A 25699-nucleotide genomic window follows, 5' to 3' on the forward strand; every position below is an offset into this window, starting at 1 on the left:
GGTAGGACTTACACGGTGAGCAATAGGGCACTGGGGAGTCTGGTAGAACGGAGCAATCTGGGACTATAGATCCCGAATTCCTTGAAAGTGGTGTCACAGGTAGATATGGTTGTAAAGAAAGCTTTTGGTACATTGGCCTTTGTAAATCAATGTATTGAGTACAGGAGATGGGATGTTACGTTGCAGTTGTACAAGACATTGGTGAGGCCTAATTTGCAGTATTGTGTGCAGTTTTGGTCACCTACCTACAGGAAAGATTTACTAATGTTGAAAGTGTACAGAGAAAATTTACAAGGATTGCTGGCACTTGAAGACCTGAGTTATATGGGAAGTTTGAATAGGTTAGGACTTTATTCCCTGGAACATAGAAGATAGAGGGGAGATTTGATAGAGTTATACAAAATTACGAGGAGTATAGACAGGGTAAATGCAAAGCAGGCTTTTTCCACTGAGGTTGGGTGATACTAGAACTAGAGGTCATGGGTTAAGGGGGAAAGGTTAAGGGCAGCATAGGGGGAACTTCTTCACTCAGAGGGCAGTGAGAGTATGGAATGAGCTGCCAGCCCAGTGGTGAATGCAGGGTCAACTTCAACATTTGAGAGAAATTTGGATAGCTATGTGGTTGGGAGGGGTATGGAGGGTAGTGGTCCAGGTACAGTTCAATGGGCCTATGCAGTTTAAATGGTTCGGCATGGACTAGATGGGCCGAAGGGCAAGTTTCTGTGCTGTAGTGTTCTAAGACTCTAAAAGACTTGACTTCAGGAGTATTACATGAGATAGTGCAGAAGTTTTATGGTTTATCAGGAAAAATAATAATAAAGGCAGCTGTTCTGTCTGGCTTGAGCTGTTCATCAAGCATGTGAGTCATTTACTGCTGCCCACATTGAAGGGATGGAAATGTTCTTCTAACAACATACCCAAGGTGAGAAATTATATTCAGGATACACAGGCATTGAACTCTTCATAAAAAGTTTAAAGTAAGTTTTATTATTAAAGTACATATATGTCACCATATACAACCTTGAGATTCATTTTCATGTGGGCATACTCAACAAATCTATAGATTAGTAACTATAACAGTACCAATGAAAGACTTCCCAACTAGGGCATTCAACCAGAGTGCAGAAGACAATAAACTGTAGAAATGCAAATATAAATAATTAGCAATAAGTATTGAGAACTTGAGATGAAAAGTCCCTGAACTTGAGTCCATAGATTGTGGGAACATTTCAATAATGGGGCAAGTGAAGTTGAGTGAAGTTCTCCCCTTTGGTTCAAGAGCCTGATGGTTGAGAGTATGACCTGGGTGGTGGGGATCTGCAGAGAGAGAGTGAATGAAACCTATTTTTATAAGAGCAATGGGTTCTGAGGCCCAGCTCACTTACTGATCTGGTAGACCCTGTAGGCAAAAGTGTTGCCTTCACAGAAGTGGTATAGGATTGAAGGATTACTTCAGTAGGCAATATTTGTGTTATAATCTGATTTAATGGAAAAACATTGGTGATATTGTTGTAACATTGAAAGAGTTCTCCAGCCTAAAAGTTTGACACTTTTTTTTTGCCTAGCCATTGCAGAACAGAGTTGGGTAATGTTTACATGACATGATCCAGGTAGCCACAGAGAGCTTTGTAATTTGTCTGGCTAGCTTGACTGGAATTTCAAACAAGCTGACAGCAAAATAAAGGATTAAGAGTTTTCTCTATTGCTAGGTACAAGGAGTCGGTAAGATGCCGATGTGTTATCTTGCAGCGGCTTCTATGCTTCTACTGTCCTTTATAAATGTATTTTTTTACAATTGTAAGACCATTCTGGACATTAAGAACTTAAAGTACTGCAGGTCTTACCCCATCAGTGAGTTGCTCGTTGACGGAGAAGCTGAAGGTGCGGATCGTGCTGCTGCCTGTGCCAGTGGAGTCGATGCGTGAAGACAGTGTGCAGTTTAATAGCAAGTGACCATCTTAGTCGCTTTTCTTGTGATCACAACACCCTTTGGCCACTTCTAATGTGGAGTGGTGCCAGTCCTTTCCACCGATTTGTTGGCGGGCGGCTGGGGCAGGCGGCAGGGGAGCTGCATGGCCTCGGTCGTAGTAAGGACTAGGTCTCACGTTGCAGTGTCAGCTGATTACAGCAGCCCAGGAGAGAGGCATTGGAGTCAGTGCCCTCCACCAGAGATGGTGAGGCGTGGCATCCAAGCTGGTGTTGGTGCTGCCCCCTGGTGTTCACTCAGCAGATGACAAGCGGTATTGTGTTCGACTGCAGACGGCTGGCTGCAGCATTCATGGACTCAGGGTATTAGACTATGTTTTTTGTGTAACTGTATTTTACTTATATCTTGTATGTGTTATACGTGCTCTGTGCTGTGTATGACTGTTGGTACTGTGTTTTGCACCTTGGCTCGGAGTAACGCTGTTTCGTTTGGCTGTGTTCAGGAGTATTCATCTATGATTGAATAACAACTAAACTTTGACTTGGTATTCTATAGTCCATTTCAGAAAGTTGCATGACAATGTACCTAAGAGAACTGATGATGTTTGAAAAGCAAATATTGATATAATATAGATCCTTTCAGTTTTCTGCTCTTCTTAGTAATTCTTTGATATTTAGAAACTTTTCATTTCATCATATTTGAATGCATCTTCACTTTACTGAATTTTTTTACATGTGCCTAAGGCGCTTGCACAGTACTGTATATATATATTCCTTATTGTAATTTACAGTATATTTTTATGTATTGCACTGTACTGCTGCCGCAAAACAACACATTTCACAATGTATGTCACTGTAATGTGGAACGGATTTGCTGAGCGAGACAGAAGACACTAATTATGAATAAGCATATTTAACATTTATTTACAAACAGTAAAAGATTTGACCCAACATCTGAGTTCCCCAAGTTACACAAACCACAAAACTAAGTATTCAACAAGTCGATACTTAGCTAAGAGTGCGTACCTGGTCACCGTGCCCTGGGGACGATGGAAGGAGTCCGAGCCTCCTGCATTATACCTCTGAGGTGCTTGAAACTGGGCACTGGTGCTGTGGCGCACAAAACAACCAATGGGAAAGGGCTGCCGCAGCTTTTAAACAAACCAATCAATGACCTACATGGCGGAAGTGGCTTTCGACCCGCTAGGAAGCCAACCCCCAAGTGACAGTCAGGAATACTAAACCAGATTCTGATTCTTAAATGTATGTAACACAACATCCAATTTTGCACTCGGCATTTTCTTATAATTAGCAATGTGCCAGTGCATCTGTCTTAGTATCAGCTTAAGTATAACTGTTGGTGAGAACACCTAGAGAAATCATCCTTACCATGGTATTCGAATCATGCATACAGGATCTTATATTATCTATGAAAGGTACATGGGTCTTAGTTTAAGCTTTAATCCTAAAGAAAACATGTCAGGAAATGCAGCATCCACTAATACTACACTGAAAGCACAAATAATTCATCTCAAGCTGGGCAGTGTGCTGGAACTGGTCACGGACATAGAAGCCAAATGTGAATATCAAAGGCATAAATGAGAGTTTCTGTGTAAAGCAAGATTCGAAACCTGAATTAATTCTTTTGGAGGTGGCACAGCTGCCGAGTAAATTGAGATGGTTTTTTTTTCTTTTTGGAAACCAGATCAGACCACACAGTACCAGATCAGCGTTTAATTTATAATAGGTTAAATTATATTTCTTGACATGGACCAGAGCTGCCATTTTACCGAGCCATGAAAGTGTTGATTGGACTAAGTTTTTCCACATGAATAATATGTCTAGCATACAAGACAAAGGGTTGTCAGAGACATCACAAAATACCTTGGATATATATCCGTGTTGGTACTTGGAGCTCAAATAAATGTTGGCATCATTATAGTTGGTCCGAGACATCACAAAATACCTTAGATAAATATCTATGCTGGTACTTAGTGTTCAAACCAAAGTTAGCATCATTACAATTTTACAGTGGTTGGCCTATTTTCTGTGCACAAGGCAGCAGATGATCTGGCATTCCCAGACCGGTCCTTAGCTGACTGCTTCCTACTGAAATTACATCTTGCATCACAGGAGACAATCCAGACAAAAACCATCTCAAAATCAAAGCATGAAGACTGGGAGAGACATCTTCTATAGAACAATATATATGAGAAATAGCTGCTTCTTGAAAGTGTTTACTTGGCCCTTAATAGGGATTGAGATGAAATGTGATTGAGAACAGAATTAAAGGTCGCCAGGGCAACCATGGGTAGATAATAAAATGCCTTACGGTTACATTGAATTTGACACATGGGGAAGAAATCTGTGGAATGCAAGTGGTCACTTTTAAATAACATGGTCTTCAATGCTGGATTACTACCCAGGGAGACATTTCATAGAATGTTTCATTCTTGGATATTTTCCCTGTCAACAATTGAATTCACTTCACTCCTGGGATTCAATTGGGCCAACCCTGACAGCAATTTGTGTTCCGTTGAAAGGAATGGGAAAAATGGATTTCTCCCATTAAATTGAAGTTCCTGAGCTATCAATAATGTTGTAATGTTTGATGAAGATTGGAGACAAGATATGCGCTGCTCATTGCTAAACTATGTTCATGTGTTTCTGAAGTAAGCAGCTCCTTGATATTTTTGCTGCCTTTCAAGACAGCAGCAGAAATAAAAATTCAAAGTCTGTTTAATGAATACTCCAGAGGTTCTTGTTTCTAACGTTTCTGATCTATTTGGTAATATTGCTTTAGTATGAATCCTGACAAATTATATTTGGAATGTTCACCTCCCATCGGAATAAAATGCAAAGTAGGTCAAATCTATAGGCAAGTTAATTAAATCCACAAAATTCATAAACACAAGAGATTCTGTAGAGGCTGGAAGTCCAAAGTAACACACACAAACTGCTGGAGGAACTCAGCAGGTCAGGCACCATCTATGGAGGGGAATTAATGTTTTGGATTGAGGCAATTTATCGGGACTCCCAATGGCATTTTAGAGATGATTCCGCAGATGCTGGAAATCTTGAGCAACATACACACAAAATACTGGAGGAACTCAGAAGGTCAGGCAGCATCTATGGAGGGGAATGAACAGTCAATATTTCAGGCTGAGGCCCTTCAAAATTCCTCAAAATTCAAACCTGCTTGTGTTAATCCATCTTCGACATGATAAATAAAGTTTAGAGAGAAACAACAAATGTCTGTGCAGATCTTCCATTAATTCCTCTGTAGGTAACTCTTTTAAAAGTTTCATGCAATGTTCTTATGGTTAAAATTAACATTTTTGTGGACAAGGTGTGGGAAATGGTGTAAAAGTTACAGTTGGGTTATCGCTGAGGTTCTTTGACTCCGGTTGTGAACAAAGCAGAAGAGTCTCAGTTCAATGCGGAAAGCGAACAATTCTCACAAACCATTAACTACCCAAGTGTGATATCGAGACATACATCCACCGTACATATATCTTGACATACCTAGATACGGAATTTGCCGTTCAGAAATCAATTCTCATGTTATCTTTTTACCTCAAATGAAGATAGTTTCACAAATGGAGAGTGAAACGCAGTATTCCTGGATCGCTATTAACATAAAATTATCCCTATCCATTTCACAGAGAAACCAAATCAATACAGAAAAATGAAAAGATTAAAAGGACTAAACAAAAATTTGATCATACAAGGGGTGATTGATAAGGTAGAAGGAGTCAATTTTAGAAAACCTAGCACATTTATTTTTCCTACATTTACACACTTAGTCCAGCTGTCGTGGAACATACAGATCCCTTCTTTGTGGAAGTCAGTGTCTTGGACCTCCAGAAGTGGTCCACAGCAGGGGTGATTGATAAGTTTGTGGCCTAAGGTAGAAGAAGATGAGTTATTAACTTCAAACTTTCTGCGTTTTCACTCAAAGAGTTGAACTGCACGTGCATGTAACGAGAGCTGTAAAACTCATCTCCTTCTACCCTAGGCCACAAACTTATCAATCACCCCTGCTGTGGACCACTTCTACAAAGAAGGGATCCGTATGCTCCACGACCGCTGGACTAAGTGTGTAAATGTAGGAGGGGACTATGTTGAAAAATAAATGAGCTGGGTTTTCTAAAATTGACTCCTTCTACCTTAGGCCACGAACTTATCTATCACCCCTCGTATAACTGAGTTTAAGAATGTTCTTAAATGATGAAGTCATCATCGGTATCTGGAATATTATTCTGCTTTAGATCATTTGGAAACTCTTAGCATGTTTCTTTTCATATAAAGGCTCATTCATTCATTATGTGCCGTATCGTATGACATGGGTGATCATGGAATTGACCATGACTGTTCTTCAGAAGTAGTTTACTAAAGAAGTGGTTTGCCATTGCCTTCTTCTGGGCGGTGTCTTTACAAGATGGGTGACCTCAGCCATTACCAATACTCTTCAGAGATTGTCTGCCTGGCGTCAGTGGTCACATAACCAGAACTTGTGATGTGCACCGGCTGCTCATACGACCATCCACCACCTGCTCCCATGGCTTCACATGACCCTGATTGGGGGGATAAGCAGGTGCTACACCTTGCCCAAGGGTAACCTGTGGGGTAGATGAGGGAAGGAAAGTCTTACACTACTTTTGGTAGAGACATAGCTACACCACCAAAAAATACATGTAAATAGAAACATGAAATATTGGACTTACTTTTAAAAGTGAGTGATGGGGAAATTTTGTATTCATTAATGTCCGAAAAATTCTGTTAAGGAATGGAATAACCTTGTAGTTGAACTGTCTCATTCTCCCAGCACTGAGATCTCCTAGATGAGGGAACCCACTTCAAGTTCCAAAATTATATCAATATTGAACCAACAGATAAATAATGCATTCCACTTGGACCATAACTGAGAGGCGTCCATCCCATTTGGCAGTATGGTTTCTTCACTCATGGGACATTTTGGAGTAAGGATACGAGTTCTCAGCAATCACGTTTCATTTCAAATAGCTTTCAAGTTTTTCCAGCAATTCCAAAAGTGCACAAAACCCAGGTTTACAGTTCATTGTATGTTTAAGTGATGAGATTCTATGATTTTTCAGGTTACTTAAATAGGCCTCAGTAGCATGAAATCTCAGCATCTACTGAACAATTACCGGCTTCCCTAAATTACTTTCAAATCCCTGCATTATTTTAAACTATAATTTCAATTAGTACTGGAGCGAGATCGTGATGCTGAGGCACATCCTAGGATGTGCTGGGACACAGCATCAGCGATGTATCCTGGGGTCATCGGGTGTTTCAACATCAGACACGCTCGTCCAGGCAACCCAGCCAGGGTTGATCAGGCCTTGGCTTGCGTCCCCCAGTAGCGCTGGTTCACGGGTCACACCTCTTGATTCACAGCCACCTGGAGGCTCGCTCAGCAGCCTCTGTGACGGTCCTGATGGCTCTTTTCTTTGCAGCCCCCGGAAATGCCGAGGAGAGAGTAGGTTCTGCAGAGTGAGCAGCCAGCGAAACCTCTACACCCCACCTCTATAGGCTCGCATCGTGCCCTCCACCCCTCTCTCTGACACTGCTCTGCCAGCTCCTGGTATTATGCTCAAACACCTCCTCAATCCGGTCTTCCCAGGGAACTGTCAGTTCTACCATGACCACCTGCTCCGAGGTTTCTGACAGAACAACCGTGTCAGGCCTCAGGGATAATGATGATGCAATGAAGTCAGGGAATTTTAATTGCTTGTTAAGTTCGATTTTCAGTTGCCAGTCAGACGCCGTGGTGAGCAAGCCTGCTGGCGATCTGGGCCGAGGATGTGATCGGTCTCCAGCTGTGGCATTTCTGGATTGGTGGAGGCAGATTTCATGAAAAGCTAAATAAATAAAAACTCAGAAAAAAAGGCACTTGAACGACCATAAACCTGTTCATCATTTATGAGTTAAGGTTGTGTACGGCTGAGTCAGCTGGTGCCATATGTATTCAGGACACAATTAAAGTGGAATTATTCGGAACCAAATTTCACTACGGTATTTTAAATAAAAATGCAAGCAGCATTCAAATCTGAGAACCATTCCTTCTCTGACATTGCTCTCCAGATTTTTAGGAAGGTCAGACATATTGGCAACAAATCTCATTTATGTTTCTTCCTTTGTACAAAGCCAAAGCCTCAAACATGTCTCAGACGGCTAAAGATGGCTCATAAATAACGAACGTCCATAGCAACCTCCAATGTTTTCCAATTGTTAATCACCTACACTTTTGACTCAATTTTCTACTAGCTGGTAATACAGAGTTTGTCATACATAAATCTTTAAACATTTTACAGCAAGAATAAAACAAAGTAATAAAATTTACTTTCCCTTCTTTCCTGTGGTAAGGGCACGCTCAGAGACTGCTGGTGAACTGACAATTGTTCATCCCAGTTTGGCAAAAGAATAAACCAGGGAAGGTAGTGCACCCATGGCTGACAAGGGAAATTAGGGATAGCATCAAGTCCAAAGAAGAAACATATAAATTAGCAAAAAAAAGCGGCACACCTGAGGACTGGGAGAAATTCAGAGACCAGCAGAGGAGGACAAAGGGCTTAATTAGGAAAGGGAAAAAAGATTCTGAGAGAAAGCTGGCAGGGAACAAAAAAACTGACTGTAAAAGCTTTTATAGATACATGAAAAGAAAAAGATTGGTCAAGACAAATGTAGGTCCTTTACAGTCAGAAACAGGAGAATTGATCATAGGGAACAAAGACATGGCAGACCAATTGAATAACTACTTTGGTTCTGTCTTCACTAAGGAGGACATAAATAATCTTCCAGAAATAGTAAGGGACCGAGGGTCTAGTGAGATGGAGGAACTGAGTGAAATACATGTTAGTAGGGAAGTGGTGTTCAGTAAATTGAAGGGATTAAAGGCAGATAAATCCCCAGGGCCAGATGGTCTGCATCCCAGAGTGCTTAAGGAAGTAGCCCAAGAAATAGTGGATGCATTGGTGATAATTTTTCAAAACTCCTTAGATTCTGGATTAGTTCCTGAGGATTATTGGTGGCTAATGTAACCCCACTTTTTAAAAAAGGAGGGAGAGAGAAACCGGGGAATTATAGACCGGTTAGTCTGACATCGGTGGTGGGGAAAATTCTAGAGTCGGTTATCAAAGATGTGATAACAGCACATTTGGAAAGAGGTGAAATCATCGGACAAAGTCAGCATGGATTTGTGAAAGGAAAATCATGTCTGACGAATCTTATAGAATTTTTTGAAGATGTAACTAGTAGAGTGGGTAGGGGAGAGCCAGTGGATGTGGTATATTTAGATTTTCAAAAGGCTTTTGACAAGGTCCCACACAGGAGATTAGTGTGCAAACTTAAAGCACACAGTATTGGGGGTATGGTACTGATGTGGATAGAGAATTGGCTGGCAGACAGGAAGCAAAGAGTGGGAGTAAACGGGACCTTTTCAGAATGGCAGGCAGTGACTAGTGGGGTACCGCAAGGCTCAGTGCTGGGACCCCAGTTGTTTACAATATATATTAATGATTTAGACGAGGGAATTAAATGCAGCATCTCCAAGTTTGCGGAAGACATGAAGCTGGGCGGCGGTGTTAGCTGTGAGGAGGATGCTAAGAGGATGCAGGGTGACTTGGATAGGTTAGGTGAGTGGGCAAATTCATGGTAGATGTAATTTAATGTGGATAAATGTGAGGTAATCCACTTTGGTTGCAAGAACAGGAGAACAGATTATTATCTGAACGGTGGCCGATTAGGAAAAGGGGAGATGCAACGAGACCTGGGTGTCATTGTACACCAGTCATTGAAGGTGGGCATGCAGGTACAGCAGGCGGTGAAAAAGGTAAATGGTATGTTGGCATTCATAGCAAAAGGATTTGAGTACAGGAGCAGGGAGGTTCTACTGCAGTTGTGCAAGGCCTTGGTGAGACGGCACCTAGAATATTGTGTGCAGTTTTGGTCCCCTAATCTGAGGAAAGGCATTCTTGCCATAGAGGGAGTACAGAGAAGGTTCACCAGATTGATTCCTGGGATGGCAGGACTTTCATATGAAGAAAGACTGGATCGACTAGGCTTATACTCACTGGAATTTGGAAGATTGAGGGGGGATCTTATTGAAACGTATAAAATTCTAAAGGGATTGGACAGGCTAGATGCAGGAAGATTGTTTCCGATGTTGGGGAAGTCCAGAACGAGGGGGTCACAGTTTAAGGATAAAGGGGAAGCTTTTTAGGACCAAGATGAGGAGAAACTTCTTCACACAGAGAGCGGTGAATCTGTGGAATTCTCTGCCACAGGAAACAGTTGAGGCCGGTTCATTGGCTATATTTAAGAGGAAGTTAGATATGGCCCTTGTGGCTAAGGGGATCAGGGGGTATGGAGAGAAAGCAGGTACAGGGTTCTGAGTTGGATGATCAGCCATGATCATACTGAACGGCGGTGCAGGCTCGAAGGGATGAATGGCCTACTCCTGCACCTATTTTCTATGTTTCTATGACGCGCTCTCTGAGAATTAAGATCACATTACAGTCGCGTGGTGGTTAGCACGATGCTATTACCACCCTGGGCGTTAGTGTTTGGAGTTCAGAGTTCAAACCCTGTAAGGTGTCTCTGTACGTCTTCCCCGTGGAATGTATAGATCCTCTCCGGGTGCTCCGATTTCCTCCCACAGTCCAAACGCATACCAGGTAGTTGTACATCGTACATTGCCCTGTGATTAGGTTGGGGTTAAATCAGGGTTGTGAGGTGCGGCTGGAGGGTTGGTAGGGCCTAATCCACACTGTAACTGTAGGTCAAATAAAATAAATAATTCTCTGAACCGTAACTATGCTTCCTATTTCAGTTGCTGTGTTCTCATGGAGTTGGCGTTTTCTGGCATCTAGCTTGAATAGTTCCAAGTGATAATAATTCCAAGCAGTACAGAACCTATGTAACTAAATATTTTATCCTGGATATAGAATTAAAAACTTTATAACCAATTTCTATCAAAAAAATAACCTATTCCCATATGTAGAAATTAAATTTGTATCAAAAAATATATTACAGTAGGCACAAAATCAGATTCAGGAAGTAGTTCTCACATTGAATTGTGTGGAGTAAACTACTATCTAGTAGTTTCAAAAGATGTCTGTAAATTTATTCATGTAGCTTCAAGATAGATGTTGTTTACAGATGTCTTTCGCTATAATTAGTACTAGTCAGTTTCCAGCACCATACCATCAATTCTTTTATTTAACTTTGCTGCAAAAATTGATCACCAGAAGCTATGAACTCATTTGGATCATAGTTGATGCGGCAGAAAGTTTTCCTGCGAATTCCAATTATAACCAACGTGTCGAGCCACAGGAGAGAAAGGTGAATGGCTTCCTCAGAGCCAGTGGAACTTCTTCTGGCATTTAGGAGGTCACCCATTCATTTGCCAATGTTCACCCACATTTTCAGGTAAAGCCTCTGCACCAATGCAGGCAATAAGCCTAGATACCTAGACGACATTCTTCATCATCATTAAGTGCTGTGTTGTATGCCATAGGCGATTATGGTCTCGTGGCCATGATTGTTCTTGGCAAATTTTTCTACGGAAGTGTTTTGCCATTGCCTTCTTTTGGGCCGTGTCTTTACAAGACCCCAACCACGATCAATGCTCTTTAGAGATTGTCTGCTGGTGTCAGTGGTCGCATAACCAGGACTTGTGATAAGCAAACATGAGGAAATCTGCAGATGCCGGAAATTCAAGCAACACACACAAAATGCTGGTGGAACGCAGCAGGCCAGGCAGCATCTATAGGAAGAAGTACAGTCGACGTTTCGGGCCGAGACTCTTCGTCAGGACTCATGAAAGGTCTCCTCAAAGTATGCACTGTATGCCTTGAGACCGGTCTCCTTACAGGCAGCCATGAAACAAAGAACCCAAAATAACCCGTAAAAGAAAACCCAGACAAACACCCAATGTGCAGTTTGAGGGGAAAAAAACAAATTGTGCAAACATTAAAAGTAAGCAAACAGCATTTAGAACAAAAGTGAGTTTCATTAAAACTGAATGATATTAAAATGTTAATAAAGTTATAACCATATAACAATTACAGCACAGAAACAGGCCATCTCGGCCCTTCTAGCCCGTGCCGAACGCTTACTCTTACCTAGTCCCACCGACCCGCACTCAGCCCATAACCCTCCATTCCTTTCCTGTCCATATACCTATCCAATTTTACTTTAAATGACAATACCGAACCTGCCTCGACCACTCCTACTGGACAAACAGGTCACCTACATGTACATTTTTTTAATAAAGGTTGGTGACCTAATTCAACGAGTGGCTCGCACTGGGGCTAACATAAAGCTGGTTCTGACTTTGGCTTTTAACTCGCCCAGGTTCTCATTCCCAGCATCACCTGCTGAATTCATAAAATTGGAAAATCACTCAACCATTTCAATTCAGGGATTGTATTCACCCAGATTCTCATTCCCAGCATCACCTGCTGAATTCATAAAATTGTAGAATCACTCAACTGCTTCATTTGTTGTCACTTGCTAAGCAAATGCCGAAGAGCACAGAAGCTGGAGTATGAGGGTAGTTCATGTTGACTTTTTTTAGGCATCCGTTAGTCTCATGAGACCATGGATTTGTGCCTTGGAAGGTTTCCAGGGCGCAGGCCTGGGCAGCGTTGTATGGGAGACTGGCAGTTGCCCAAGCTGCAAGCCTTCCCCTCTCCACGCCACCGATGTTGTCCAAGGGAAGGGCACTAGGACCCAAGCAGCTGGCACTGGTGACGTCGCAGAGTGATGTGTTGTTTTAAGTGCCTTGCTTAAGGACACAACATGCTGCCTCAGCTGAGGTTCGAAGCAGCGACCTTCAGATCACCAATGCCTTATCCACTAGGCTACGCGCCAACTCATGTTGACTTGATGTTGGACCAACAGGTAGTCATTACTCAAAGCAGTGGCAGGTATAGGATGGCCAAATGTACCAGTTATTACATAAAAGTTACATAGCTGCCATATAATGCCCACTCCAACGTTAGATAAAAATAGTATTTATTGGATTTACTATTTCCATTGGATGGTTTTTAGATGTTAAATGTTATTCAGAGTTTACTATAGATGAGGACTGCAAAACAAATTTCAGTTGTCTTAGAATGTTGGGAGACTCCGTCTTGTTAAATTCTGCTCATTATCATGGATAAGGGTACACAGTAGCATGGAGGTTAGCACAATGCTTTATGGTACTGGCCACCCAGACTCAATTTCCATTGCTGCCTGTAAGGAGTTTGTATGTTCTCCCCATGATCGCATGGATTTCCTCTGGGTGCTCCAGTTTTCTCTCACAGTCCAAGGATGTACTGGTTGCTAGGTTAATTGGCTATCGTAAATTGTCCCGTGATTAGGCTTGGGTTAAATTGGGGGATTACTGGGCGGCGTGGCACAAAGGCCTAGAAGGGCCTATTCCACACTGTTTGTTAGTCTATAAGCAAGAAAATAAATGAACAAACAAACAAATAAACATCTTAACTTGTCAACATACACAAAATAGATACTTTTAATCTGAGGTTCCCAACTTTTTTTATGCCATGGACCCCTACCATTAACTGAGGGGTCAGGTTGGAAAGCACTGCTTTAGATAAAGGCTCATTTCTGAACAGGACCTGTCTGACTTCTGACTGGAGTATAATACAATAATATTAATACTCACTCACGGCATTGAAAGCAGTACAAAGTAATTTGGTAAATTGCCCTAATCACCAGCCATCAGTTCTGCAGAAAGCCTCTGGCAAACTGCAATACAGCAGTCAGCTTGTCTCGGACTTCTGGCTTTCTGAAGTCTGAGACAAGCTGAAGATAAAACGCCACATGTGTCTAACCTGATGCTTTGCTGCAGGCCCCATCACTGGGTTCAGCAGCAGAGCAACGATGTTCCAAGCTGAGCGGCTGGGTGCTTGCCAGCTCTATGTCAGTGTTAGTGCAATCCCAGTCTTCGAGTGAAGTTACCACTCCTTATTTAAAATGTACCTGTAGGAAACTTGTTTGCTTTTTATTAAATTTTAGTTTATTACCATCAACATCATGACTTTTTAACCTACTCTCAGATCAATCTAACCCTTCCCTCCCACACAGCCCTCTATCTTACGATCATCCATGTGCGTATCTAAGACTCTCTCAAATGTTTATAAAGTACCTGCCTCCACCAGCACGCCTGGCAGCGGGTTCCAACTACCCACCGCTCTATAAAGCATGATGATTTGGAAAACTTACCAAATCTGATTATGGCACAAGTACAGCCCAGACAATTATCATCAAATGAAAGGAATCCATATTAGTGCCATCAGAAAATGTCCATCAACACTCAAGTTAACTTCATCCAAAGTTCTTTGGTCAGCACCAACTATTCCGCTATCAACAAAGGCTGAGTAAAGCTATTCATGACTGGCTTATCAGTGATCAGTTTTACAAATTATTCTACACTATTGTGGAACCTCTTTGGGGGCTTTGCTGTTGCCTGGTGGGTGGTGGGCGCTGATGTTTTCTGAAATGGGTGGGGGAGGTGGTTGACACTTTGCTGCTGCTTGTGTGTGGGAGGGCAAAGTGGGGCTTTGGGGTTCGAACCTTTTTCTGTCGTTCATTCTTTGGGGTTCTCTGCTGTTTTTGTGGATGTCTGTGAAGAGTAAGAACTTCAGGTTGTATCCTGTATACATTCTCTGATATTCGAGGATGTCTGTGAAGAGTAAGAATTTCAGGCTGTATACTGTATACATTCTCTGATATTAAAATGGAACCCTTTGAAATGAACGATAAGATCTATGACATGAATTGTTAGGCAAATATCATTCAGACAAGAACAGCCCCAGCTGATCACTAACAGTGCCCTGTCCCCACCACCCAACTCCCCAATGCACCTTAATCTCCTCAACAGTTCACACGTTTGTTATGTGCTATCATATGAGGTAGGTGATCGTAGTGCTTCCATGACCATGACTGTTCTTGGCAAATTTTTTGCAGAAGTGCTTTGCCGTTGCCTTCTCCTGGGCAGTGTCATAATAACAGGTGACCCCAGCCATTATCAATACTCTTCAGAGATTGCCTGCCTGGTGTCAGTGGTCGCATCACCAGGACTTGTGATCTGCACCAGCTGCTCATAAACACCACCTGCTCCCATGGCTTCATGAGACACTGATCTGGGGGGGAGGGGGGGGGCTAAACCAGTGCTACACTTTGTCCAGTAGGTGTCCTGTAGGCTAGCGGAGGGAAGGAGCACCTTACACTTCCTTTGTTAGAGATGTATCTACACGCCACCCAGCTGACTTTATTATAATGTTTCAATTAATTAATTTAAAGTACTTAATAACTTCTAGAACCATTTAGATCTTTTTGAAATGTCTGTAATGTTTCTGGATAGTAGAGACATTTAAAATAATGATACAAGACCTTTAATAGTGATGAACTGTGAAAAGATCATCAGATCTTTCCTGGTGTTATGCTTGGTGGGGGAAGGGTGTTGGAGATACATCCTTCTCTATCTAACTCACAAAAACATGGTAGCTGGGTTGCAATACATGCTGGCTACTTGCCAAATCACACTGTTGTTTGTTCAGGACCTGTCACATTTTAACCCACATTACTCATTTACCCGCATGGAACTGATTTATAAAATAGCATGTCAGAAGTTACTGGAACTTGGAAGAGTCTGTTCCTGCATTTCTAAATCTGCATTTGTAAAGTCTTCTTTAGTTCTTATCTAGGGCTTTGGGATTAATTTATACCTGGTTAAATAATGGGCCAATTTAACACAGCCATTCAAAAGCACATAAAGTACTGACAGTTCAAAATTATCAAGTTGGGATGGCTGAGTGACTGATTGGTGTTGGCAGACATTCACAGAGTACAAGTGCACCTGAACAAGCAAACCAGATGTCTTTGGAGCACTTGCAGAGTTAAGTTTCAAATTTCAAAACTGTTTATTCAGTAATGCTGAAACTGAAATGAAGTGTTTTAAGAATAAAATGAATTACTAATCATAAAGTTTTTTGGCTGAATTATTGCCATTTTAATTGTTCTGATTTGTAACACCTTAACTTAAAACTATGATCACATTCAATATAAAATTCTGGTGCAGTGGTATCTATTTAACCTTTCATTTGGCATTCATAGCAAAAGGATTTGAGTACAGGAGCAGGGAGGTTCTACTGCAGTTGTACAAGGCCTTGGTGAGACCGCACCTAGAATATTGTGTGCAGTTGTGGTCCCCTAATCTGAGGAAAGACATTCTTGCCATAGAGGGAGTACAGAGAAGGTTCACCAGATTGATTCCTGGGATGGCAGGACTTTCATATGAAGAAAGACTGGATCGACTAGGCTTATACTCACTGGAATTTGGAAGATTGAGGGGGGATCTTATTGAAACGTATAAAATTCTAAAGAGATTGGACAGGCTAGATGCAGGAAGATTGTTTCCGATGTTGGGAGAGTCCAGAACGAGGGGTCACAGTTTAAGGATAAAGGGGAAGCCTTTTAGGACTGAGATGAGGAGAAACTTCTTCACACAGAGAGTGGTGAATCTGTGGAATTCTCTGCCACAGGAAACAGTTGAGGCCGGTTCATTGGCTATATTTAAGAGGAAGTTAGATATGGCCCTTGTGGCTAAAGGGATCAGGGGGTATGGAGAGAAAGCAGGTACAGGGTTCTGAGTTGGATGATCAGCCATGATCATACTGAATGGCGGTGCAGGCTCGAAGGGATGAATGGCCTACTCCTGCACCTATTTTCTATGTTTCTATTCTATTCCACACATACTTTGTTTATTTGGGCAGCATGTAGTGGTTAGCACAACACTTTACACTACCAACAATCTGAGTTCATTTCCCTTCGCTGCTTATAAGGAGTTTGTACGTTCTCCCTGTGATCGCATACTCCAGTTACCTTCCACGTTCCAAAGGTATACTGGTTGGTAGGTTAATTGGTCATTGTAAATTGCCCCATGATTAGGCTAGGGTTAAATCGGGTGATTACTGGGCTGGACAGTTCGAAGGGCCGGAAGTGCCTATTCCACACTGTTTCTCGAAATAAATAAATAAAAATGAAATATTGAGGATGGGAAAGGCACTTTATCAATGTAGGGTTTTCACTCTAATTTGAACATAATTTAACGCAATAAAATTTGTACTCCTGCGATTTGACAGAAATTTCCCTTTATTTCTTCAGTGGCTGAAGAGCTTTGTGCAATTGAGCTCTGCCCCATTGTGGCAGATACTGGAATTGCAATCAATGGATCACTGCAAGCTAGTTTCAGAAAGTTATAGGGGTTACTTTTCATATTTAATTTCAACTGGTATTGCACTTAAACTACTTAATTTAGTTCTTCTTTTACTGATGTTCAACTTTTCAAGCATTGCTTTCCAGTCTTTAGGTCAAATTTTTGGGCCCCTGTACAAAGTTCTTTGTTAGCAACAAATTATCTTTGAGCTATATTGTGTAATGCCCTGGTTCATAGTTTTTACTGTTATGCTGTATGTATTTCATTTTGTGCTGTTCTGTGCGGGCTGCTTGTTTGCAGCTTATGTTCAGGTTAATGCTGAAGATAAGAGCGAGGAGAAATGTGTGCCATCCAGTTAGGATGGTCTGGTTAAGGGGAGGTTTCTCTGGTGAGGGACTCTAAGGCTGAGCTTGGAGCTTTTGTTCGAGAGGAGATGAAAAGAGAAGACACTGGGGAGGACTGGTCGTAGCATACGATCCAGTGGGAGACCCGTTTGTTCGAGATGGGTTGCAAGCGACGTTCGGAAGGTCGTTTGTGCTTCCATGTTGACCGAGGGCCCAGTGCATGAGTGACAGAGAAGTTCAAGATGAGCTCCAATTTGTGCACGTTTGACTGTTTCCATCTGCCTGCTTTTGACCAGCCTTCCTCTCCCTCTCACCAGCTGCTGTTGGAGGAACGTGTAGGAGTCTTGGGATCCACACTGCCAGGACTGGTCCACATTGTGGCAAGTCAATGGACCTACTCTGGGGGACTTTGAGGTTCATATTGCATGTGTTACTGGATTCTAATTACTTTTTTTTGGGTTATTTTTGAGTGGTTTGATCGGGATAATCGATGCGGACTGGGGTGGTTCGGTGAACAATGGTCCTGCCACCTGCATTAGCTAGCGGTAGGGGGCAGAACTGAACTAAACTGAATACTGCTGGACTCCTAGTTGAATGTTTGATACTCTACCTGTTGTCCGCTTGCTTCTTGGCGTTTGCCATTTGTTCTCTTTTTTTGAGCATTGGCTGTTTGGTATGTTCTTGAACGGGTTTCCATGGTGTTTCTTTGTTTCATGGCTGCCCGCGGGAGGACAAATCTCAAACTTGTATTCTGTATACATACCTTGATAATAAATGTACATTGAATCTTTGATTCTTAAATTGTTAGATTTTGTTAGTGTTGTAATGTGAGTATTATTAAAAGTAAGTTAATACCAATCAGGAAGCTGTTGGTAACAGGAGGCAGGTTCTGGGGTCAGCAGGGTTTTCACTCCCGGTGTGCATTGTGTGTAGTTCCACCACCCATGCCGCACGAGGTACCTGGAAGCCTCTGTATTATAAATATCATTTGCCGTCCCAGATAAAGATGTTCTTTTGGCCATAAAATTATCGAGTGGTCCTTTTGTAAAGTAGAAGTTACCACATATTTTTGGCGACGAGGATAGAAGTTACCACAGTTAGTACATCTTACGATTCCTTTAAAAATTTTAAGGTCAAAGGCAGGTTCATTGAGTTTGTTTGCACGTAAAATTATATCTATACTATTCTGGCAGGAAACTTGTGAAACGTTTTGCAACAGCAAGTTAGTATATCAATGGGATTAATGAAAGTCCCATGTTGTCTTCATATCTGTTCTATATATTTATAAACACCTTGTGCTAAAATCAGGAATTAAGCATTAACAAAGGCAGCATTTTGTAGTGGGCAATGAAACCATAAATGAATTTTGAAGTTCTGTTAAAATGAATATAAAAATAACTTTACAAAATAGTGTTATCAGCATATTTCATGGCACTAGGGTCTAAACAAAATCATGTTTAATGGTTTATTCAATGGGGAAAGACATGCTGGGGGAGTGGTTGTTGAAGTATATGGGATTCTAGGATTCACTGGGGCACAGGTTAGAAACATAGTAAAAGTACGTTGAACTTGATTGCTATATGGTTAGAATGGAAAATATAGGGTGGTCCTCTTCATAAGGAAGACAGATAAGAGGAGATTTGATAGAGGTCCACAAGATTTAAAAATTGATCTCATTAGTTCAATGCCACAGGAAGATTAAAATTTTAGGCATAGGATCCAAGAGGGAAAGTTTTTTTTAATTCTAGAGAGTACTTAGAACAAGAAGTGTATTGCCTGTAAGCCCTGTGGAAGCCCTCTGTCAGTCCATTCAAAAGAGAATTGGACAGGTATGAGATTAATTTGAGTTCAAGAGGAAAGGTGGTAGGTGGGTGGGGGGGGGGGGTGGGGAGGCAGGAGGTGGCGGTTATATTGAGAGTTATAAGATGTTGGTATAGACCTGATGGGATGGTTGGTCACCTTCTATGCCAAAATAAATCTGTAGATTCATAATTTGACTTGGTTTTATATTTATTTTATTGTGACAGAAATTCCAGTGATTCTACCTTCGGATCTCAAGGGTGATAAAGGTGCTCCTGGAAAACCTGGACCAAGAGGACCTCCTGGGCCGCCAGGGATGCCAGGCAAACCAGGATATGGCAAACCGGGTGAACCAGGCCGAACCGGCCCTCCAGGGGCCCCAGGATTTTCGAGCTTTGGAAAACCAGGAAGGCCAGGAACACCTGGTAAGCCAGGAATAATAGGACTTCCTGGACCTAAGGGCGACATAGGACCCAGAGGAGATCTAGGTCCACGAGGCCCAGCTGGGATTCCAGGGTTACCTGGGCCTGTGGGGCTTTCTGTCTCTGGGAAGCAAGGGCCCCCGGGGGTTGCTGGTGCTCCAGGGCCTAGAGCAGAACCTGGTGAGAAAGGAGAACCTGGAGCTCCTGGGGAACGTGGCCCCAAAGGTGAGGTTGGATATGGAAAACCAGGTATTCCAGGTCCAAGAGGTAAGGAAGGGATTCCAGGAAAACCTGGACCCCCAGGTCTACCTGGTATTGGAAAACCAGGAATTAATGGCTTACCAGGTGTACCTGGTGAAAAAGGTGAATCAGGACCAAGGGGAGAAATTGGCCCACCAGGGCCTCCTGGTCCTCAGGGTCCTGCAGGGAAGCCAGGATTGGATGGCATAGGAAAACCAGGTCAAGATGGATTAACAGGTAAGCCAGGAGCTGCAGGGTATAAAGGTGAGCCTGGACCACCAGGTGCAAGGGGTTTGCCTGGAGTTCCAGGGTATGCAAAACCAGGAATGAATGGAATAAAAGGCCAGCGAGGGCCTCCTGGTGCACCAGGTGCTCCAGGACCCAAGGGTGAACCAGGTGTAAATGGTTTACGTGGTGAACCAGGTCCTAAGGGTGAACAAGGTTATCCAGGGCCAATGGGATCCAAGGGTTTAATGGGGAAGCATGGTCTACCAGGACCTGAAGGTAAAATTGGGTTTACTGGGCCTCCAGGGCCAAAAGGAAGACAAGGGGATCAGGGATATAGTGGTGTACCTGGAGAATCTGGTATACCTGGGGAAAGGGGTTTACCAGGACTTCCAGGAGCACCAGGTAAAATTGGTCCGAAAGGAGACTTTGGACATACAGGGGCTCCTGGGATACCAGGATTAGCAGGTCCTATAGGACCCAAAGGTGAACCAGGGCAAAGTGGACAACCAGGACCCAGAGGCTCTTCAGGAATTCCAGGTATGCAGGGGGCTACAGGACCTAGAGGACCAATGGGTTTACCTGGTCCCAGAGGAGAATCAGGGCCTCCAGGCTTACCAGGAGAAGGAAAATTAGGATTACCAGGAACTACAGGACCAATGGGCCCAATGGGACACCCTGGCATACCAGGTAGGATGGGAGCTCAAGGCCCACCTGGACCTCCAGGTCCACCGGGCCCACCCGGGATCATCGTTAATGGGGAAACAACAGGTATTGCTAGCCTGCAAGTAAACGGTGGTGTGGATGGTGCCTCAATACCAGGAAACGGAAAGCCCAAATATGAAAAAGGAGAAATTTCTGCACGTGTAGCTCCAGCTTTCACTGCAATCCTTACCAAGTCATTTCCACCTTCAGGGGTTCCTATTAAGTTTGATAGGATTTTGTATAATGGACAACATGGTTACAATCCAGCAACCGGGCTATTCACGTGTCAAGTTCCCGGTGTCTACTACTTTGCTTATCACGTGCATGTAAAGGGAACCAGTATCTGGGTGGCACTGTACAAGAATAATGTGCCTGCAATGTACACGTATGATGAATATAAGAAAGGATACCTTGATCAAGCATCAGGAAGTGCAGTTCTGGAACTCAGAGAGCATGATCAGGTGTGGATCCAGATGCCGTCAAACCAAGCCAATGGTTTATATTCCACCGATTACATCCACTCCTCATTCTCAGGATTCCTACTTTGCCCGACATAACGATGATCAACTTGAATTAGCGGATTTATATATTGTGTAGTAATTAACTGTATCAAGAGGGACACTGGAAAAAAAAAACACACACACAAACACACACACACACAAGTGCTATATGTTGCTACCATTTTCCAGTATAAAAGAAAAGCCTCTGGATGAAAATCGGCATAGTATAACAACCACAAACATCAGACGTTTTCCCTAATGACTGCACATTTTCAGCTTACGCTATAAGGGACTAAATGTGGAACTGTTTTTTTTTAATGATCAGTTAGAGGCAAAAGTTTTGTCAATGAAAGTTGATATGATGTACGTGACACTTGTATTCCCTGTGCTACTTTTGAGTAATGTTCTGTGTAAGGAAGCATTTCTTGTTCTTTTTTCACATTTATACCATTGACAGAAACAATCTATCAATATTACACAGTTGTATATTAATTATTATAATCGTATCTTTTAAGTGCAATACATGATTAGTGGTGTTCCATTGTGAATTCTGACAACTGTGTACACTGTATACTTACTGAGAATTAAAACTTAGAGGAATGGTATAATCGCCACTGCAACTTGCTTGAATTTTAAATTTCAATTTAATTTGTAGTAATGTTATGCTGACTAGAAGAAGGCTGAAGGATAAATGATGTAGTGCAAGTAAATGTCTCTTTTGTACTGGTTAGGTTTTATGTATTTTGAATTATCTTAATACCCTGAGATATTCACAAACGTTAATTGAGTTGGATTCAAGGGTAAGAAACGTTGAACTGTACAGGAACTATTTTGTGCTCAAGTCCCAGGATTGGGATTTGAATCAAAATGTTCTGACTCAGAGAGTGCTGTCCATTGGCTAATGCCCAAATCAGAATGTGGTGTACCCCAACATTTCACCAACTGATGAGACCATGCAGGAATTCATCCATTATCTGTCATTCCCTCTAATGAGATACTAAATGATCCCAGCTGATGTGATCTCAGAATAGTTACATGCAATGAATGACCTCTTTCTAGATCATAAATTGTTATGATTTTAACATATTGAAGACGTCTCTGGGACAGATGTAGTGTAGTTACTCGGTAATTTAATTCAGTTTGCTGGCAGCTAGAGTGCTGCACGTACATATGCCACTATTTTTCAAACTAGCAAAGACTGTGAAATGTTTAGTCTTTTAAAGCACATCACACAACAGCCTTGATGAGAACCCATAGTTAAATCATTCCAGAGCCCAGAGGGAAAAGCACTTGGAGCAAAGGGCCATTGGATTGCTATTATAGTGGATCCTTCAATGGTTTATACATTGCTGAGATTCACTATGTCAAATTATTCCCATTGTGGATAATGCTTCATAAAAGCAATACATTACACATGCTGTTTCAGATTATGTTGTAGGGTCTGTGCTTCTGAGCTGAGGCATGTACACAACAGTAGATGTTAAATTTTCAAAAAGAGGATACGTGCAGATTGACTATTATAAACCTCTAGGCGCTGTTTCTTTTCTTTTTAAAAATTTTTTATTAGTTTTTTATGCATGTTCTATATCACTACAGATAGAAAAAAAACCCAAATCAAAATGAAGAAAATTAATACAGTGCAAAAATAAACATACACTAATAATATAATGCAAAAAAGATAATTGAGAAAGCACCCAAATTGAAGACATGTAAAATTAGTATCCTCCCCAAGCCCCGCAACAAAAAAAAACTCCAGACCAACCACAACACAATATAGAGAATATAAATCAGGACATTCAAACCCCCAAAACAGAAGATAATAATGCCTACTACCAAAAAAAAGAGCTGAAAGCAAGGGACCGGAAAAAAAACCTTAGTTAAGAGGAAGGTTATGAAAGTACTCAATAAAAGGTCCCCAGACTTTATGGAACTTTATATCCGAATTAAGAACTGAATAATGAATTTTTTCAAGGTCTAAGCAGGACATAATATCATTAAGCTATTGAGCATGCGTGGGCGGAGCAACATCTCTCCATCTAAGGAGGATTAAATGTCTAGCCAGGAGAGAAGCAATCTTTTCTAATCATAAGAGGCCAAATTATTTTTGTTGCTCGAGAAACTTATTGGTAAATTCTCTGCAAGTAAAACTTAGTTAACAAAAAAAAATGCAATATAATTTACTTGCACTGGTTCATTTGTAAATGCCTTGTCTCTGAATTTTTCCCCCTGCCTCTTCTCTATCTGGCCTGCTAACACTTCTATTGACACAACAAACCAATGTTGCAAGCTGTAATCCAAACCTATAATGTACACATCCAATTAGATTTAAAAAGGTAATACAGATATTTTAAATATTCTGATGCGGTAAGTAGAAGGAATGCATTCTACTGAAACAATCAATTAATAAAGAAATTCAGAATGGATAGCAAAAATGTTATGGCTGATAAAAATGATGAAATATATTTAACAAGTAATTTGACTACTTATGAGTCAACAATGATCATTAAAACTGTTTTATGATCTCCCAGTTCTTTCCAGACATTCTGACTGAATTATAAGTTACCTTGCTCCATAGAATAGTTAAAAGTAAATCAATTCAAACTACTTTTTAACTTTTTAGTTGAATAATTGTATTTACAGAATCAAACTGATATGCAAAGCAATTTGGCTTATGATGAAATTACGCCAATAAGAATTCTGTTTACAGGATCTTCCAATTGTTTTTGTGCAATTATGCATATTTATTGGCATATTACCCTTTTATGTAACAGAATTAAAATCAACTGAACTGAAAAATGCACAGCAGAGACTGGGTTTGAAGGAATGAGTTGATAATTGTCTCAGTTTATTAGGATAGAAATTTCAGAGCAAAAGTCATAAAAAATGTTCAAAACATGGAGATTATAATATGAATTGATAATTTCTCTCAGATTTCAATTATAAGCACTGGGCTGTAAAATAATTTATTTTGTAACAAAATTAACACCACCAAATGAAGATGTCTTTCACAAGAAAATGTAATAACGACAGCTGTTGCAATAAATCGCAATGTGAACCTCTGAAATATCATAATGTGCAAAGGATATTATATGAAATGTCCATTGTTTGAAACAAAGGCTTAAATCAATCACTTGGAAAGATTAACAGGCATGGATTTGTTAACGTTACCATATGAATTTTCTGATAGAGCATCAGTGGATTACAAATTGATACTTTCATTCTCTGTACTAACGTCAACAGAATTGTCATCTGAAATTCACTTATACATTACACTTTATTAATCTATTGTTATATCCAATGCCAGCCAGCATAACAATTCCAGCATGAAGGGATTGCATTTCAATATTTCACACTATGCAACTTTAGATTATAAGTATTTTAATAAGCTGTTGTTTCCACATCAACTGCTTTTTGATAAATCACATTTTGAGTCTGGGTGATTATGTTAATGAATTATTACTCGTGAAGAAAGAGACTAATTCTCCCTCATTTTGTTAAGAGGAGATCTTCACCTTCTGTAGTCATCTTTTTCTGATGTAGAAGGATAAGTTTTCTTTTGTAAATACTTATCTGCACTGTAATAGCAACTGGTAAAATGCACTCTTATCGGAATTGAAAGCCAGACTCTTCTTTGAAAACTAAACTACTTGATTGTATTGACAGAACATCAATAAAGGGTTTCCTGGTATAAAGAAAAATGACTTTTGGTCTATTTTGTGTACTTCTAATAAAGTATTTCCCTTTTTTATTCCTACCTGAAATGTCCTGAGAAAAAGACACCTTTCAGTGTCAAAGCTTATACAATTTTTCTTGTCTAAATTGGCAGCATGACAATTCATTTTGCATTATTAGATATAAAAAGAAAACAAATAGATGATTTTAATACTATTTAAAATTTCACCTTTATATTACCATACAGGCTCATATTGGAAATTCAAAACCAACAACTCCTGATGAAGGGTTTCGGCCGGAAACGTCGTCACTACCTCCTCCCATAGATGCTGTCTGGCCTGCTGAGTTCTGCAGGCATTTCGTGTTTTTAACTATTAGTACTGTTCCAACAACCAGCTACAAATAAAACGCTTGGATATTCTACTATATACAGTAAATACATTACATATCAGTATAATTAACTGATAGCAGGTCACTATTAAAAACACAAACACATTTATATCACACAGCAGCTTAGGGCATTTATAAACAACTCACACATTCTTAATTGATTCAACACAAGATTGTGAAGAAGGGACTGAAAAATCCACTCAGATTTTAGAAATAATATAT

The 25699-nt window shown here is 41.0% G+C and overlaps 3 protein-coding genes across 3 annotated transcripts in view; 2 read left to right on the top strand and 1 right to left on the bottom strand.

Moving 5' to 3' along the window:
- LOC140719587 (KICSTOR complex protein SZT2-like) overlaps nucleotides 1-11465 on the bottom strand; it is a 60078-nt gene extending 48613 nt beyond the window's left edge. Inside the window, exon 1 of the mRNA XM_073034290.1 lies at nucleotides 11420-11465. Coding sequence (XP_072890391.1) covers nucleotides 11420-11465 — 46 coding nt within the window. The remainder of the gene's footprint in view (nucleotides 1-11419) is intronic.
- Nucleotides 1-19602, top strand: part of LOC140719661 (tyrosine--tRNA ligase, cytoplasmic-like) — a 117910-nt gene extending 98308 nt beyond the window's left edge. Inside the window, exon 13 of the mRNA XM_073034446.1 lies at nucleotides 19551-19602. Within this exon, the coding sequence (XP_072890547.1) occupies nucleotides 19551-19587 (37 nt within the window). The 3' untranslated portion in view covers nucleotides 19588-19602. The remainder of the gene's footprint in view (nucleotides 1-19550) is intronic.
- Nucleotides 15606-24896, top strand: LOC140719657 (uncharacterized). The gene is made up of 2 exons (XM_073034437.1): nucleotides 15606-15859; nucleotides 19551-24896. The coding sequence occupies exons 1-2, from the start codon at nucleotides 15838-15840 to the stop codon at nucleotides 21470-21472; spliced, it is 1944 nt and encodes a 647-aa protein (XP_072890538.1). The 5' UTR covers nucleotides 15606-15837; the 3' UTR covers nucleotides 21473-24896.
- Nucleotides 24897-25699: the final 803 nt, after the last annotated feature.

Source organism: Hemitrygon akajei, chromosome 32, assembly GCF_048418815.1.
Source record: "Hemitrygon akajei chromosome 32, sHemAka1.3, whole genome shotgun sequence".
Lineage (NCBI taxonomy): Eukaryota > Metazoa > Chordata > Chondrichthyes > Myliobatiformes > Dasyatidae > Hemitrygon > Hemitrygon akajei.